We start from the raw sequence: 17,945 nt of genomic DNA, 5'->3' as shown, positions 1-17,945 counted from the left end.
ACTTATAAGGTATGTTCTAACTTTGGATACAATTTTAAAGTTCATATATTGAAGTAATATAAAAGTTTACTAAGTACCACTCAACCAAATATATTTCACATGTACCAAAAGTCACTTAAAACAATCTTTTGGTAGGGTAATAATAATCGTTGGTATCATTTCACTTTTTTATACTTAAATAGCAGCATACAATATAATAGTACTTCATGGAATATAATTTTAATAAACATTTAAACTAAAAATGGCAGGTTTCCCTCTGAGATTCTGATCCACCAATCAGCTCCATCTTCCAGCCAGGTAGCATCCATCCAATTATTAGGCAGGCTGTGTATCCATCTCTAGCTGACCTGTCTCAATGACCTTCCTCAATAATTACTCAGAATTTCTTCTCAACAATCACTGCTAGAAACAGAATTTTATTTTAAATTCTATTTTTAAAAAATTTCTATTAATGTAAATAAAGTTCAAGAAAGAGATGTCTGGATTGGTGGGTTTAAATAACTGGAATTTTTCAGAAATCAATCTTGTTCTACACTTACTGATTCAGATGTGGTATCTAAATTATCACTACTGGGCTACTTGAGGTTGAAAATATAACAAACACACCAGTTATCAAAACCAACTGACAATATCAGGAAAAACTACAGTACCCAAAGAACTGAATTAAATACATTATTTTATTTCTGTCTTTTTGCCTACATTTAATGTAGCTCTTGTAATATACTCAATATTCAAAAAGCACAGAAATATAAGCCATGAACAACCCTAAAACTGATTTACAAAAGATTCTGACTCCTTTAAATTGTATTTATTTCGTGACAAAAATTTATAAAAAGTTTGTACTCCACTCAAAGGTGATTATTAATGTCAAAAGCATGAACAACAAATACTTATAGAATGCCTATGTATGCCAAGATTCACTTGATTCAGGTTTTTTTTTCTTTTTTAAAGCTGTGGTGGCAACAAATTCAAAATTTAGGCTTCACGGAATTTAATTCTGTCATTAATACACATCTAAACAAAAATGCCCTTATGATAAAAATCTAGTTCTAGGAATGTTTTAGGGCAGAACAGGGAAATCAGGCAAAGGATTTTAGGAGGTAGGGATTATGTACTACCAGTCTTCGTAATTTCCAAAGCCCAAAGGCATAAGACAATGCCAAATATATAGAAAGTAGGTGATAAAAATCTGTTAAGTAAATTAAGTATAATTGCCTGAAGTTAAGCAATATAAACAAAATAGAGAAAGAGAGGCAAGACTACATACTACACAGGGACAACTGTTGAATTTCTTTAAGAACTGATCACTTGTGAAAGACAAATTTCAAGCAATTATTAATATGCTAATAATATCACTATCCCTGCCTACACTCTAGAATAATAAAGGTTTACTCATTTTTAATCTTATTCATCAGGCAGTTTATCTCAATATCTTGACTAATCAAAAACCAAGTAAACCACACACCCCAACCCCTAGCAAATAAATATAATGAAATCCTTAGTATCCAATCCCTATCATTTAGGATGAGGTACAAAATTTTTAACTAGAGTTGCGCTTCTAATTAATTTTTTTAACATCTACATCCTGATACATTTGGTATAGTTTGGTTTAGTTTTCAACACACCTTATTTGTTTGGTAATCCAAGTAACTGAGATTTAGATATATTACTACCTTAACTGACAAAAACCCATCAATTTGGTCAATACTTTTTTTTCAATTACCTTATCTCATGGAGGATGATAAAGCATGAACCATCAGAGCCTTCTGTTTGTTGCTAAAAAGGCTTATCGGTTAAATGCATTTAATAACCAAAAATACATCAGTTTTGCATATGTATAAATGTTTTCATTTGCTTTCAATATCCCTGTTAATCACTTGCTCCATACTGTAAACTAAAATAAGCAAGGTCTCAATAATTTGGGATTTGTCTCCTCTGAACACTAAAACACTTCCCACTATAGAGGAATACTTCTATTTAAATAGTATTATCTAAGCATAATAAGTGGAACACTGTACAAAGGTGACATTTTCCAACTTCTTACACAGTAACTTCCAGATTAGGTCAAAACTATAACTTCATTATGCATTCTACTACTTTGACTATACTTAAATATAAAACACCTCTTCAAATTTGATATTACTTTCATAATGTACCTGTTTACTGGGGATGAAAGGTGGCACTGAGGAGAATATAATGCTAGAGTGTCTTCTTACCCTGAGAACAGAGTAACTGTTGACTGTAAATGTTCCTATTCTCAGAACAGATTCACCATTTGAAACACAGAAAGGTGTTTCAGGATTAAAAGACAAAACAGGCAAAAACTAAGATGATTAGTGGGACAAAAATAGAATGCAAAAAGGTACAAAGTAACAGCAAGTAGGGATGGGGTTGGGACCACATGAGGTTCTGCCATGTGCTAAAAAGGCAAAATCTCACAAAGAAAAATAGAAATAGAGACATAAGGCCAACAGGGTCTAAGTCATTTGGATGCATATATTAAAGGAGAAACATATAAAAGTCAAGAAGCACTAAGCACTGTCCAGTAGGAAATAAGAACAATTGTAAGGTATGTATAATATGAGACTACAATCTCTTATTTTGTTAGGTCAGAGATACACAAACATACAGATACACACACACGCCTCCAAATGCTTCAAAATCTATTCCACTGATGCTCTTAACTCCATTTTTCTTCTCCTAACCTCGTAACAATGATTCCTGTCCCAAGCTGCCTATTTCCTATTTTCTACATTCTTCCACTACTTAGTATTTCAGAAACCATCCTTTTTCAAACTTGCAACTCTTCAAAACCATGCAGTCTCTCAAATGTAAGACTAGGCCATAAGTTTCATTTTAGGCTGGTATATGTATGTTCCTTCAAATATACAGCAATCATTCTATCTACACAACAAACAGTCTTAATCTATCGCTAAACCAAATATATTTTGAAAAAGTCAAAGTCTTAAAATGATGCCTAATGCTATAATAATGAACAATTATTATGTAAGACTACTATACCCAAAGACATGTCTTAAATAAGACTGCCTACTGCCCAAAGATGTTCATGTTATGAAATGTTCACTATGTAAAATTTCTGTACATTTCATACTCGTGACTCTATAATTGGAAGTTTGTACCTCTTAATCTCCCTCACTTATTTCATTATATGTTCATGATGTAAACTTTTAAAACAAAATCTACTACAGTAATGTCTGCAAAATAGTGATAATGGAACTAATCTTGTAAAATATATTGTGGACTGATTTTACCAAAACTTAAATTTTATATACAAAAGTGATAAATATATTATAGAAAAATAACATTACACTAATAGCACACTAACAGTACTTGATAGGAACAATATCTGACAGTCAGCCTGTACTTAGTACTAACAGAGTGTCCTATAACTGTTCATATAAGATGATCCTAATAGGATCACGGTTAACAGAACTAGATTTAATAAAAATAGTCATTAAAATAGCAATCCAGTTATAAATTGATTATAAATATTTTGTGATAGTCTAAGTTCAAATTCATGTCAAAGTATACAATGTCAAGTTATATACACTTAATTTCTGACTATTAGTTTATCAAACTACTATCTAAGTTATCTAGATAACTTTATGAGCATGACCTAAAAAGGGGGGTGGGGGGAGAAAACACCCAAAAGGTAAGCAATTTTAATTTGTGGGCAAAATTGAAAAAAAATTTCTTACAAGTGGATCTTTTTAGAAAAATATTTCTAAATAGTTTTTAGCACAGATATGACCCTAACATATTCAAAAGGAATATCTTTAATAGTCTTTCCATGAAATCCTTTGAACTTATTGCTACACTGTTGCAAGAAGAAAAAAAAAGATAAATTTGGTGGTATTCACCCACTTAAGAGCATGGCACCTTTAAATAAAAAGATGATTGGTGGATGCTATTTAATCAGCAGTAAGAATTTAAAGCAGTAGAAAACTAACAACACTGAAGAATGTGAAGAATGAGATGGTACAGGTATAGTAGATACCACAGGTATACAAGGGGCTCTGCCAGGTTTTTAACCCTTCTGTATACTTCAGTTTCTTTATCTATAAAATGGGTATGATAAAATGGGTATGGTTGTTGTATTAAATAAGGTAATACATATAAAGCACCTAGAATAGTGCCAGCACACTGAGACTCCCAATAGCTATTATTACTATCCACTTTATTATTTAAAAGTAATTAGCCATAAGGAGAATAGCTGGAATGAGTAGAATTTTATAGGGGCAAAACTGGGCAATCTCTGGGACTACCCTGGCAGTCCAGTGGTTAACACTTCACCCTTCCAATGCAGGGGGTGCGGGTTCGTGGGTTCGATCCCTGGTCAGGGAGCTAAGATCCCACATGCCTGTTGGCCAAAAACTAAAACAGAGAACTGGACAACCTCGACTCAAAGAGAAAGCCGTATCTATACTTTTAGAAGAGGTAAAGTAAGTCAACTGATTACTTAACTATTTAACTTAGTTAACACTGTCTTAGCATCAATACCAGATCATACAGACAAAACCCAAACCTTCTCCATAGAAAGAGGGTTGCTCAGATAGGCCCTGTGGAGGCCTGAACTTCATAACCCACTGGGTGATTTTACAAGTCATCTTTTGCTTCACACAGTTCCAATAAGAGGTAGATGACTGCTGGGGGTAGTATTTGTAGGTGGATCAATCTGAGGATGAATAGGTAAATACTAAAACATCAGAACCAATAAAAATAAAAACAAACAAAACCCCCAGCAAAACCTTACATTGTATTAAATAGAAATAAATTTGAAAAGATATTTTCTCACGGAGTCCAAATGGGATAAAGTGCTTAATGTGTTCATAAAGAAAGGTATATTAAAAATTAGCGATGAAGCATACTTTTCAAGTCATGGCCATTTATATATAATCTAATCACACATATACAGATATATAATTTTTAAACTTAAATATGTATGTACACATATTTGTGTATATATATAAAGCACTGATGTGTTTATTTTAAAATCAAGTGTATTCATTTTAAAAGCCAAAAACAAACAAAAAAAAACAAAACCCAAAAAACCCCCCAAAAACCAAAAAATGTTGCCTTTAAAAACAAATTCTAAATTTGGAAGCCTCCAATTTAATATGATTAGTAAACAACTGTCACCTCTCCTAAATCTGCAGAATAATTTCATCTATTGAACAAGGATTTTCTGTATTTTTAAATGAACTACTTCTAATTTTAAGATGCACTTATAAAGAATACAAAAACCATGATGAAAAAATTAGTGACAATGACTGACTATACTTACTAATAAGGATGGAAAAATTACTGTAAAATTATTTTAAATATTGACAATTAATTATGAAAATATTCTTCCCTACCAGATATAAAATATTACTTTTATCCTCAATACTGTGTCCACGACTCCAGATGTTTTAAGGAACAAATATACATAGTACTTTTGTACAATAAAGTTATGCTTTATGAATATCAAAACCAAATGCCTCTTGTTTAGTATCAACTTAAGTCAGAGCTTGAGGGTAGGAAAAACTTGATTATGTATTTATTTAGTAACAAAACTCTTCATTTAAACGATTGCTTTTTTCTTCATGAAGCAAAAATAATGCTGACTTTTCTAGGAAAGACTGTGGAAAAGAGACAGATGCCACTGACTCTCTACTTCTATTTTTCCGTGGTATAAAATATTTGAGATCCTTATGAAAATTATCCTAGGCTGAAAGTTTCCCAAGAAAACAAACAGACTATAATGAGGAAGAGGCTGAGCTTTACTAAACATGGGGTTTCCCACCCAACTCTCCCCCCAACTTTCCCCATGAAAGCAACCTCTACTATTAAAACAAAAGCATCCTTTAGCAAGCTCCCTACAGGATCCTATCTCTCCTTGAGTGCTTACCACAATCTGATTTCTGGACAGCTGACCCAAAGTTTGTTGATTTTACTGATCTTCAGAAAGCCACTGACTGGCTAAAGTCTTATTGGTGAACAGAGTCAAAAATCAGATGCCCCTGCCATACTTTACAGAATGAGGAGTTGGACAACACAGTTACGTTTGGTTGCACTGTGGTGAAACATATGAGGCATCTTCTTTTTGTCTTCAATTAGCCACGTTTGGGCTGAGTAGCTCTATTACATCTTCAAAAAACTGAGCTCCAGTTCTTGATGGAGACAGAGGAAGGTCATTGAGGAGGTGGTTCAGCTCAAGAGCTAAGTGAAAAATCTGTCTTTTGATTCAGTCCTGCGTGTGGATAGAAGTCATCTTCTGGATGGAAGAGGGAGTGAGATGACCTAGAGTCTTGAATTGGTGGATCTGCAGGAACAGAAACTAAATACAGTGGAGACCTCTTAACTGAGTAACACCACGAGATGGATTTCCTGACAATGTGTCAATATAAGCTAAATATAAAAATTAAAACACGTGCACTGGAACTGATCACGCACTTGTTTTTCCAAATATCAAATGCATTTGTACCACTCTATGAATAAATACATTTCCCAGTATCTAACTGTAAAACAATTCATGGAAAAACTACCAATAAAGGGAGAGGAAAAGACCCATAAAAATCTATATACTTTGCCTTTGTAAATGCCACACCCTCACTTTAAAAACTCAGTTCTTCTTTCAAATGGCTTTTTCTCCACCTACAAATTATAATCTATCCATATAGTGTCAGTGGTAACATATATAAAAGTTTTAATTTGAGTTGGATCTTTTAGGTTTATCTCCTAGAGAAATGGAAATTCAAAATATACTCAAGGTACTAAATTGAGGCTTGAATAATCTACCTCCTCACATTTCCTAAGTCTTGCATTAACTGAGTCCTAACTATCAATCAAAAGAAGAGTGTATATCATGAAGTAAGGCAATCTTTAAATGTGAGTAGTGACCACCTTAAATTTCCCTCAAACTTTCATCTGAAAAAAACCTAAGAAAGCCCATAACCAGGTTACAGTGGATCTAATTTTAAAACTCTCTCTATATTAACAAGAATTTTGATGAACATTTGATTACTTACTTCCACTTAGAAGTTGAATATATAAATTTACTGCATATACTCTCATAATTATTAGACCAAGGGTCAGCAAACTATGGCCTTTGGGTCAAATCCAGATCATCACTTATTTTTGTAAATAAAGTTTTAATGGAACGCAGTCATGCTTATTCATTATGTACTGTCTATGACAACTTTCATGCTACAATGGCAGAAAAAGTATTTGTAACAGACTGCAAAACCTAAAATGTTAACAACTGGCCCTTTATAGGAAAAAGTTTGCCAACCCCTGATACAGACAATTATTAAAATATACACAAGACAATTTACATTTTAAATTGTTTTGAAAGAAAAATAACAAATAGAATTAAAATTAGATATAGTTCTACTATAATAAACTTACCATAAACAGAAAGCAAAAGTAATAGAAGTCCCAAGAGGACACTATCTGGCTTTGATTCAGAGGAAGAATTTGATCCTATCTTAACATTACCATTTTATTTTTAAGACTATACACATAAATGTTATGGAACTGACATATTCAAGAGTATACAGATAAATGCCATGAAACTGTTCCCCTAAAAAGGGTTAATTTTATGTTGTGAATTTCATCTCAACAAATTATGTTTTAAAAGAGTATATACAGTATTTTACAGGTTTCTACCTTTAAGTGGGCCACATTATACTGTAGTGATTAAACATGTAAGTTACATCTTACCTAATAATGTGGTTTCTCCAAAATCTCTTAGATCATCCCAGACCCTTGTGTATATTTCTTCTTTGCCAGTAGATGGAGACAACACCACTGAAAGTTTAAAAGACATCATTCCCTGTTTAAAGGGAGCTTGCTGGTCTGAAAACTGGGGGAACCCTAACCCAAGATTTCTTCAAGGTTATTTTTTAAAAAGCAGACAGAATGGCTAGGCCAAAAACCAGAAATCCAATATTAACTACGGACATCCTCAAAAACTTACTGAAAGGGAACTAAACTCTGTACATGATGTGGTAACTAAATCATATTAAAACACAATCATCTCTATAACTTCTAAGATTCAAACTTCCTGCTCATTGCTCCTGATTTAGGCTAGCTCATTTAATTTTCCTGTTTCAGAAAGCATAACTCAGATATATAAGAAAAAGAGTTCTTTGAATTCCACAGAGGTAGATGTAGTACATATGACTTTTTTTAAAGTATTAGTCATATGCACTGCTAGAAGCCTTTTATTCAAAATAAGACAACTGTCCAGATCCACATGAAATAATGAGAATTTTATAAAGAGAACTAAAGAACAAATGGTGGGAGCAGTAAGAAAATAAATTCAATCTTATGGTCACACTGAAGAGAAATACTAATGAAAGGGAAATCAAACTCATCTACTCTCCAAGTTTCTTATTTCACTACTAAAAATTATGTAAACAGACCAAAACCACCTTAAGAAATAAATTTCAAATCTGGAAGCTTAAGAAATCACATCAAAATAATCATTTATATTTTTCAGTTAACAGCTTTCTTCTCCAAATTCAAAGCCTTGAAAGCCATTGTTTTTAAGGGCAATTTTGAACATAAAAACAAGGTTATCAAGCTAAAAACAGAGAATGTATTGCCATGCTATTTATATTTGCCACAAGACTCCTGTCCTTGAAGTACACTAAACAAGAACAACCTATTTGGCAGAAAATGTCTTAAGAAAAAGATTTACCTTAAACAGATAATATCCAGTTAAAAAGGAATTAAAAAACCTAAACTCCCTTATTTTTATGTATATTTTGCTCATCCTCTGATCATATATCAGAACTAAAATCAGTTTACATAAAAGAGAAATAAATATATTGATAGTATCCAGATATTACCATACCTACAAACCTTTCTAGGTTAAATTAGAACTGACAATAACTGCTTAAATAAATCCTCTTATGACTGATTACAAGATGAGGTAGGTAAAGCAGATCCTGAACCACAAACTATCTAACTCTAAAATTTTATGATTCCTGAGATATAATAACTATCATGCGCCAAGAAAACTATACCCATATTCTAAATGCCTATTAAGAGCACATAAACAACCATAAACACCTTTTCATCATTCACATGGTAAATGTTCTGTGACTTTAGTTAATCCTTGGGTTGGCTTCCACCTGACAAACAACAAAGTTTTTGACCCGCTCCCACTCCTTCAATAACTGGTATATAAGAAAGTAATGTTAATTACATAACCTCCATGACAGAAAGGCACTTCGTAGTTTTTGAAGTGTATTCACATATATTAATTCAAATTTTATGATAGGAAAATCTCAAACATAAAGTAAAACCTATGGTTAGCAGTGAAATGTAAATAGTATTTGTATTTTGCACTGTTACCTGTCTATCAACACAGAGGAGGGAGAAATGCTTATACTCTAATTTTTTAGGTAAAGCAGTAACTAGAAGAGTGTCCTGGAATTCTGTGATTAAAATAAAGTAGATCTACTACACTGCAACCTATAGACCATATTACCACAAAAGACAATAAAAATGACCAACAAGGAATAAGTTTTCTTCCTATTAACTGGATTTTGGAAAAACAACAACAATAACGCCAAGTGTTAACCTGGCAAGTTCTAGGGGACCTAAGATGTCAGTGTTCCTGCCTCCACCTGCTGGCAAACAGGTTATGAAACTAGCAGAGATCCATGGGTAAAAAAAGTTCACCTTTTCAGGGTAACAAATTAATGTTGTTTTATGTAGTTATTTAGCATGATGATACTTTGTGTTACTAAATCGTTAGAATTCAGATGAAATCCATTAGGAATAAATACATTAAACTTCAGGAAAAAAATTTACAAAAGATTTCTTGGTTCAGATATCTAACAAGCCAAAACTCAAGTTAAAAAATTTTAATTACCTGATAAATGACATCTTGGAAAAGGACTGGAAAAGTAAGTGCTGCATCTTCTAGCTCATTTAAACTACAGTGTACTAGTGTTTCATCCTTAAAATAGAAAGGACATATTGAATGAACCAAGATGTTAAGACATTTCAAATGATAATTTTATGTATTACGACCACCAAAAACATTTACTAAAACACTCATTCATACATGGAATTTTATATCTATAATACATTACTGTGTGTGGCACAGCAATCTGGGACAGAACTTTCTGTCACGGTTCTCAGGTGTGGCTGCTAGAACAGCAAGCATCAGCATCACCTGGGAACTACTAGTTAGAAATGCAAAATCTCCAGCTCCATTTCTGATCATTCAAAGTCAGCAAGAAGTAGAGACAGGAGCTCGGCAATTTATTTCAATAAGCCCTTCAGGTGAATAGGATGCATGCCCAAGTTTGATAACCACTGTTCTGAGTCCTGCAGTTGCCAACTTTCTGTTAAGTAAACCACATATATACTATTTTAATTTTTTTTTTCAATTTGCCAATGGAAGTTTGGCATCTAATTGTTAAAAAAGTACTATCTTCTATTTATATACAGCTCCTTATCCTTATCCTTATCCTTTTAAAAAGAAAGTTTAGGTAGTTCAGTATCTGTTGAACACGTTTCATAGACACAAACATTGTTTAACTAAATTAGCAGTCAATCAAGACTTCTCATCTTTGGGTACCAAGCCCTGTTTTCTCATGAGGAGGAAAAGAAGGTAAGGATCATTCAATCTAAGGTATGTGCAAATATTTATATTTCTCAAATCCTAAAGGATAAAAAAACAAGGCTTCCATTTGTAGAAACTGACAACACTTGAAAACAAACAAAACACAAAGCTGCTAGTAACTACCCCCAAAATTTTTCAATGCGTTTAAGATGAATTAAAATGAAACGCAAATGATCATACCTTGTGATTCCATATCTTATTAGCTGGAGTGTTTCTTTTAACCTAAAGTTAAACTCTGGGGAGGCAAAGAGCAAAAAATACTCTAGATATGCCTCATTTTCTTCTAATAGCATATCAGAGTACATAACTCAAGGTATTCTTAGTATATCTTTAAAAAAGGTATTCTCTTTCCTATAATTGAATCATAACTAATTCTACTACTTCATCCACAGCTTATCTAAATTTTGATACTCTTCTTTATCCAATTCTGTAAAATTACTCATTTATGCTCACCAATTCTAATCTTTCCTTCTCTGTTTACCTTCACATTGGATTAAAAATTATATGGCCAAACTTGCCATCATGATGACATCAACTGCTAACGTAAAACTCTAGCAAAATCTTTTTCAATTTCTCCACTAACTTGCACATCAAATCTAAATTACTCATAATCAATTTCAAAGTTTTTCTTTTTTCTACTTATCCTCTAGTAAACACCTTAAATACTTAGGACTTCTGGATACCTATCTTATTTCTCTTTGGCTAGGCAAAGATTAAGGTGATGAACTCTCAGAACTATCCATGCTAGTTAAGATTTTAAAAATATGCTTTCCCTTTAGATAAAAAAAATTTTTTAATGAGAACTAAGCCACATCTCCAATTATAGGTTACTAGTAACAGACTAAATAGTAACATGTTTTCCAATATTATATCATAGATACATCTTTTTGCTAATATCAAGAAATTGAAAGCAGGTAAATAATGGTGACCATATATTAAATCTGGTTAGTAAAAGATAAGAGATATTGTTTTCAAAGCTCTTCTGGTACCCTAAAATATAAATTTTAAAATAGCACCAAGAGAGCATATTAAGGGTTTTATTAGTCAGCATTAAGAAGTCATGCTTTTGAGAGTCTATTAATAAAGTTATTGGTATTACATAATATGTAAAAAAACCAACCAACCAAACAAACAAAAAACAAGAAAAGGAGTATGGTCTTGCATAAGGTTAACTCATTAACACACAAGTCCTTCAGAGGAACATGACTCTGACACACACCACACCCCACCCAAAAGGCTGAAATCTAGGCATGAAATTAGAATTTATTAGGAGATTAAAAAACAAAACAAAGGGTACAGGAGTATGGCGGAAATAATTCCTTTAATTTAAACAGAAAAAAGCGAAATAGTGTGGGGGTGGGTAGAGAAAAAGAAAGTCTAATTTATTTTCAAACAGTACCAGATACCAACAAAATGGGGGGGTCCTGGCATTAAACTGTGCTTAAAATAAAAACATTTCAGAATACCTAAGACATGTTTTTATAGTAAATGTATGTGTAAGGATATTCACTCACTTTTATTCTTTTAGGTATTTTGGGGCTAGTATTTTTTAAAAATAATTTAACGCCTTTATTTTCCCTAATTCTGCAGATAATATACTTACCAAGTCTAAAACTAGGGAGAATTCTGGTGTGCTTCTTGTCTTCAATGGAAGAGCAGGTTTCCTATTTAGTTGTTCTTCTGTCAGTGGTGGAACATGTTTGATGAAATAATAGCTATAAATCAAATTTTAAGAAAATTTCAACATTTCTACTTTTTGTAAATATAAAACATATTACTAAATTCAGCCCATCTTTAAGTTTTGAATTGAATAATGCATATTTAACCTGGTAAACCAAACTTATAAAACACGTAAGTAAAACTGAAAATATACAAATTAGAATTTCAGTAACTCAGTAAAAGTATTAATACCTACAGGTCAAATGCTCTTTGCAATATACCACTCAGCCACGCCTCTACATATGTACTTTCATTCTGTTCCAAGAAGGAAAGGGGAAAACAAACAAGCAAACAAAACTCACGGGTCAAATACTTCCCAGTCTTCTTCATAGGTGGCCTCTGCGTGGGCTGATGAATAACCACTATCTGGAGTTACTGGTGCTATTTAATAAAGTGAAAAACAAAATGTTGCTTTTACTCACTTAATGCTTCCATGAAGTATACATTTTTACTGCTTTTATTAAGATCTTCCTGAAGCCCTGTGTATTTTAGGTTAAAGATAAGACAGAAATAATTTGTAAACAGTATTTAAAAGTAAATTTATTAACACATAGATCTAATTCTGGATCCAAAGAAAAAAAATTACCAGTACAAAGTGGCAAGCTATATTATGGCTAGCAAAATTTAAATCCCTAACAGCTAAGAGAATATTTACTACTTATTATTAGGAAAATACACTCTGCAAAATTCCCATTTCTAACTGGATGATGTTTGTATATATAATCATAAAAATTTCCTGGTGCTCTTATAGCAGTAATACCTCACAAAGTGCACTGTATATACAGGCAATCAATATATGTGTGCTGACAATAGACCCAAAGGTAGTATTCAACCCAAGATCTGTTCATGGATCTTAGGTTGACAGGAAAAAATGTTTTATGTACATTTTTACAGGAATCTCAAGGTTGTCTATGATCTTAAAAGTTAAGAAATGTTGTTCTATATAGAAATCAGTGCTTTAGAAGACCCATTATTTTACTTCTCATTTACAAACAACTTAAAAATAATCAAGAAACAATTCTATATTCCACAACACACAGTCCATTTTAAGTTTGAGCTAAAATTCGATCAATTGATACAGCTTTAGAAATTATGTTGGGAATTTTCTAAGACAATATTTACAACTTCAATTCCACGAAAGGACAAAGATACAACCTAAACAGGTAATGTCTTGGAGATGAAAGTTTAACATGGATGCTAGAGACTGAATGTTTGTGTTCCCCCAAAATTCATATATTGAAACCTAATTCCCAATGTGATGGTGTCTGGAGATGGAGTCTTTGGGAGGTCATGAGGTCATTAGGTCATGAGGGGGGAGCCCTCATGAATGAGATTAACGGCCTTAAAAAAAGACCCCCAAGGAGCTCACACAGCTTCTGGCATATGATGACAAAGTAAGGAGAGAGATTTCTATGAACCAGAAAGCAGATCTTCACCAGACACTGAATCTGTTGGGACTTTGATATTAGATTTCCTAGACTACTGAACTATGAGAAGTAAATTTCTGTTGTTTATATGCCACCTAGTCTAATGGTAGTTTGTTACAGCAGCCTGAAAGGACTAAAAGAGTGGACCTCAATAAAAATTGCTGTAATCTATCTATAGGAATGGAATATTGGTGGATAATAGTCTTTCAGGACAAAAACATGTTTTTTGCTATTATCATGTATTAATACTTTCTGAGACAGAGCCAATACAGTGTGTATGTTCAATAAATAACAACAAATGTAAAGCAGAATTTTTGTTCATCTCTAACAACTTTATGCCAGTAATGGTTCATTAGCACAAGGGGACAAATGGAAAAATGTATCTTTATTGTTTCAAATTCCTGTTAACCTCAGAGAGAGGAAGTAATTATTATTTGAGCGCCTCCATGCTAAGCATTTTTCATTATTTCATATCATTTAGTCTTCAAAGCTCTGAATTACTATTACCATTTTAAAGCTAAGAAAACTGTCTCAGAGAGCTTAAATAAGTTAAATGAGCCAGCCTCCTCCTTGTTCTTGTTCTCTTTGGCTACGTTCTTGAAGTTGGGAAAAAGTAACACTTTTGTCACCCATATTCATCTTTTAAAGGTCGGCAAAACTTTTACTTCTTTCCTTTCATGATCCTCCCAAAGACACTGCAATATGCCACCTCAGCATTTTGCTCATTTATTTGTAACAACACTCAACACACTGTACAGTAATTTTTGTGTATACTTGGCTCATGAATTAGATCATATACTCTCCAGGGAAAATGAGCACATCTTATTCATCTTTATAACCAGTGTCCATCACAAAAAGTAGGTGTTTAGAGGAACAACTGAATAAATGAGACCAAGGGAATAAATCTTACTTTCCCCTCTAGAAACTAAAGTTATAGAAATCCCTTCTCCATTGCCACAGTTGTCAGAAAAAAAAGAAGCACAAAAACAGAAAAAATATCAAACAGGAAGTCAAAAGCCCTGGCTTCAGTCTATATCTTATCATTCACTAGCCTGTAACACCAGGCAAAGTAATCAACATTAAATGACAGGTCAACAGTAGATTCATTTGCAAGTCTTATTCACCCAAAAATAAACTCTGTACATAATTCATGCTGATTTGCTTGTTAGGTTCAGTATTATTCTTAAATTATAACATTATAATTTAACATTATCAATATTGACATTTTATTTGTTACTGATTGATTGCTGCACCACAAGGCTTGTGGGACTTTAGTTTCCTGACCAGGGACTGGATGGCCAGGGAATTCCTTATTTGACAAATTTAAAATAAACTTTAACTCTTATTGTGCTGCTTTTCTTTTCATACTGATACAGGGTTGCACTGTATAGAAGTTTCATAATTGTATGCATTTTTTTGTTAAATGTTTTATGCTGTTTCAATGACTTTTTTTCAAGTTTCCCCTTTATATCAGAGAGATCATCATTTTACTTCCTTATGCCAAACTAAATTTCTTAACCAATATATATGTACTAGGCTCTCTCAAATATCTGGGGCTACAAGGAATAAATACACAAATTAAAATAAAAGTCTAAGATCTTCTCCTGGGAAAAGATGTCCATCCTCAATTTTATTTCTGCTTTTAAGCATAATGGAACACAATTTCATCTTTTAGCCTTATATGTCTATCTACCACAACCCTTAGAGGTAATAAATGCTGACCTCACATGTTTCTACATTTCCATAACAACTGGCTCAAGGACCTAAAAATCACCTTAGGCCTTTAAAAGGATCCATGATTAGGCTGCAAAGTTTGTGTACAGGGAGAGACCCAAGAACAGAAGCTTCTTCTTTGGGAATGTTATCTATAATATGAAACAAATCTGAAGATATGAGAGTACTTCTATGTAGGGACTTCAGACCTTAAGGATCCAAGATTCATGCAATTATAATAAATATGTTCATAAATGTAAGCATATTACTTTGTTAGTTCTGTTAAATTTCTCCAAGTAGTAAGACTGGTACAAATAATTAAACTATGAAGTGACTAATATGAAGTCAAAATAACCTTAAAAAAATTCAATTTCAAAATGGCTGGATTTGGGGGGAAAAGTTTTATTTCTAGTTTTAATTTTATTAACTTCAAGGAAGAAAAACGCATTTAATCTGCTTAAGAAAAAATATGAGATACTGTATTTTTACAAATTATTCATGAAAATGTATAAGAAAAAAAGGAATCTTTTTCACCTGTAAGGGGTGGGATATCACGATTAACTGTTTCTTCTGCTTCTTCTAAACCATTATTTATCGATGACCTCACTTGAACTGCTTGATTTGAGTAAGCGGCTCCATTAGTTGATGTAGTAGTACTGGTAGTGATCTCATCCACCTGTTCCATATCAAGTTGTTTTACTATCTCTTCAGCTTCCACAGCCTGTCCTGGGGAATCGGATCCTGATGTTCCTGAAATCATGATTCAGTGTACATTAATCATCACTTAAAAGCTCACAGTGGGTGGGGAAAGATGGGAACAAACTTAAAACAAGTAATAAATAAGCCTCAGAGACCTACTGTACACTATAGTTAATACAGAAAACACTGTATTATAATCATCGAACCTGCTAAGAGAGTAGAACTTAATTACTCCAACCACTAAAAAGAAAGAATAATCATATAACATGATAGACAGCACACGCTAATTATTGCCACAGTGATCATATTACAATATATAAATTAACAACATGTACACTTTAAATTTATACAATGTGTATGTCAAATATATTCAATAAAAATAAAAACTCATAAATATATAGAAAAACTAAATGCAACAGAAACAAAGCTGAGGACACCATTATTTAGTGAGTCTTTACTAGACATTTCAAAAATAAGGAATAAAGACTCATAAGCTGGAGTGATATTTGTGAATAAAGTTCTTAAAGAGTGTTCAAATTGCTTAGAAACACCCATTTACAGTCAAACAAGTCAATTTAGAACTTTTAAGATTTACTGAGATATAATTAACATAATATGTTTAAGTTCCAGGTGTACGTATTGATTTAATACTTTATATACTGCAATACAATTACCAACTGAGCATTAGCTAACACCTCTATCCTGCCGCATAATTACGTCGTTTTTTGTGGTGAGAACATTTAAGATCTAGTCTCTTAGCAACTCTGACGTATATACAGCTGACCCTTGAACAACATAAGGGTTAGGGGCACTAACCCCTATGAAGTCAGAAATCTGAGAATAACTTTACAGTCAGCCCTCTGTATCCACAGTTCTACATCCTCAGATACAACCAACCAGGGATTGTGTACTACTGTAGTATTTATTGAAAAAAATCCTTGTATAAGTGGACCTATGCAGTTCAAACCCATGTTGTTGCTGGGTCAACTGTAATACAGTATCATCGACAACAGAACTTCTTTTCATTAAAGCAAACATCATTTATTAAGTGCCTACTATGTGCTGGGCAACACACACACACACACGCATGATTTTCCATTATCTTCAAACAGCTCCTGATCTTTCCAGTACTAAGCATACTAAGTCATTTTGTGCAGTTGTAATTTTTAAACCAGAGATAGTTCTCTAAAAATGAGCTAACTATTCCCCTAACCATGAGAACCTTTTTATTCAAAGACACAGGAACAATCTCAATGAGATTCCATCTCAAAAACAAAGACAGAAGCTAGTTTCCTCATTATATTCAACCATCACCTAGATGCACCTCCTGCCCAATTTTTCCTCCACTATGGACTGACCCGAACTTTCCACTTCTTTATGGAATCCTCAAAATGTCATTTTTAAAAACAAAATCAACCTTCAATAACTCTCAGCTTCCTCAGAGAATATTCTTTCTCCCTCATTGCCTTAAATTTAACCTCTTTCCAAAGAACATCTCTTTTCCTGATACCCTTCCCTCAAAGCTGTTCATTAACTCATACTTGCTACTCAATCAGAATTCATTTACCTCCATTGACGCTACCAGATAATTGGTTTTCCACTAATGTGTAAAAATGTTTGCTCCTTTGAGATTGATGTCACCTGGCTATACAACTGTTCGTTCATTTCTGCCCTCTGCTGTCACCTACCATCTATTGCCAGCATCCTCTCTCAATCACAGAGGAATTTAACACCTAGCT

The 17,945-nt window shown here is 32.9% G+C and overlaps 1 protein-coding gene across 4 annotated transcripts in view; it reads right to left on the bottom strand.

The window, feature by feature from the left end:
• The window catches only part of CTDSPL2 (CTD small phosphatase like 2), a 78,012-nt gene that overhangs the window by 9,048 nt on the left and 51,019 nt on the right, over nucleotides 1-17,945 (bottom strand). For all 4 annotated transcript variants that reach the window (XR_009051377.1, XM_057722232.1, XM_057722231.1 and 1 more), the window contains exons 5-8: nucleotides 16,042-16,257; nucleotides 12,670-12,748; nucleotides 12,252-12,363; nucleotides 9,890-9,976 (exon numbers count right to left, since the gene is read on the bottom strand). Coding sequence is in view for 3 of the 4 variants with exons in the window: in XM_057722232.1 (XP_057578215.1) it covers nucleotides 9,890-9,976; nucleotides 12,252-12,363; nucleotides 12,670-12,748; nucleotides 16,042-16,257 (494 nt within the window). In the remaining variant the exon portion in view is untranslated. The remainder of the gene's footprint in view (nucleotides 1-9,889; nucleotides 9,977-12,251; nucleotides 12,364-12,669; nucleotides 12,749-16,041; nucleotides 16,258-17,945) is intronic.

This window comes from Hippopotamus amphibius, chromosome 2, assembly GCF_030028045.1.
Source record: "Hippopotamus amphibius kiboko isolate mHipAmp2 chromosome 2, mHipAmp2.hap2, whole genome shotgun sequence".
NCBI lineage: Eukaryota > Metazoa > Chordata > Mammalia > Artiodactyla > Hippopotamidae > Hippopotamus > Hippopotamus amphibius.
The sequence above is the reverse complement of the archived record's forward strand: the minus strand, read 5'-3'. Positions and strand labels throughout refer to the sequence as shown.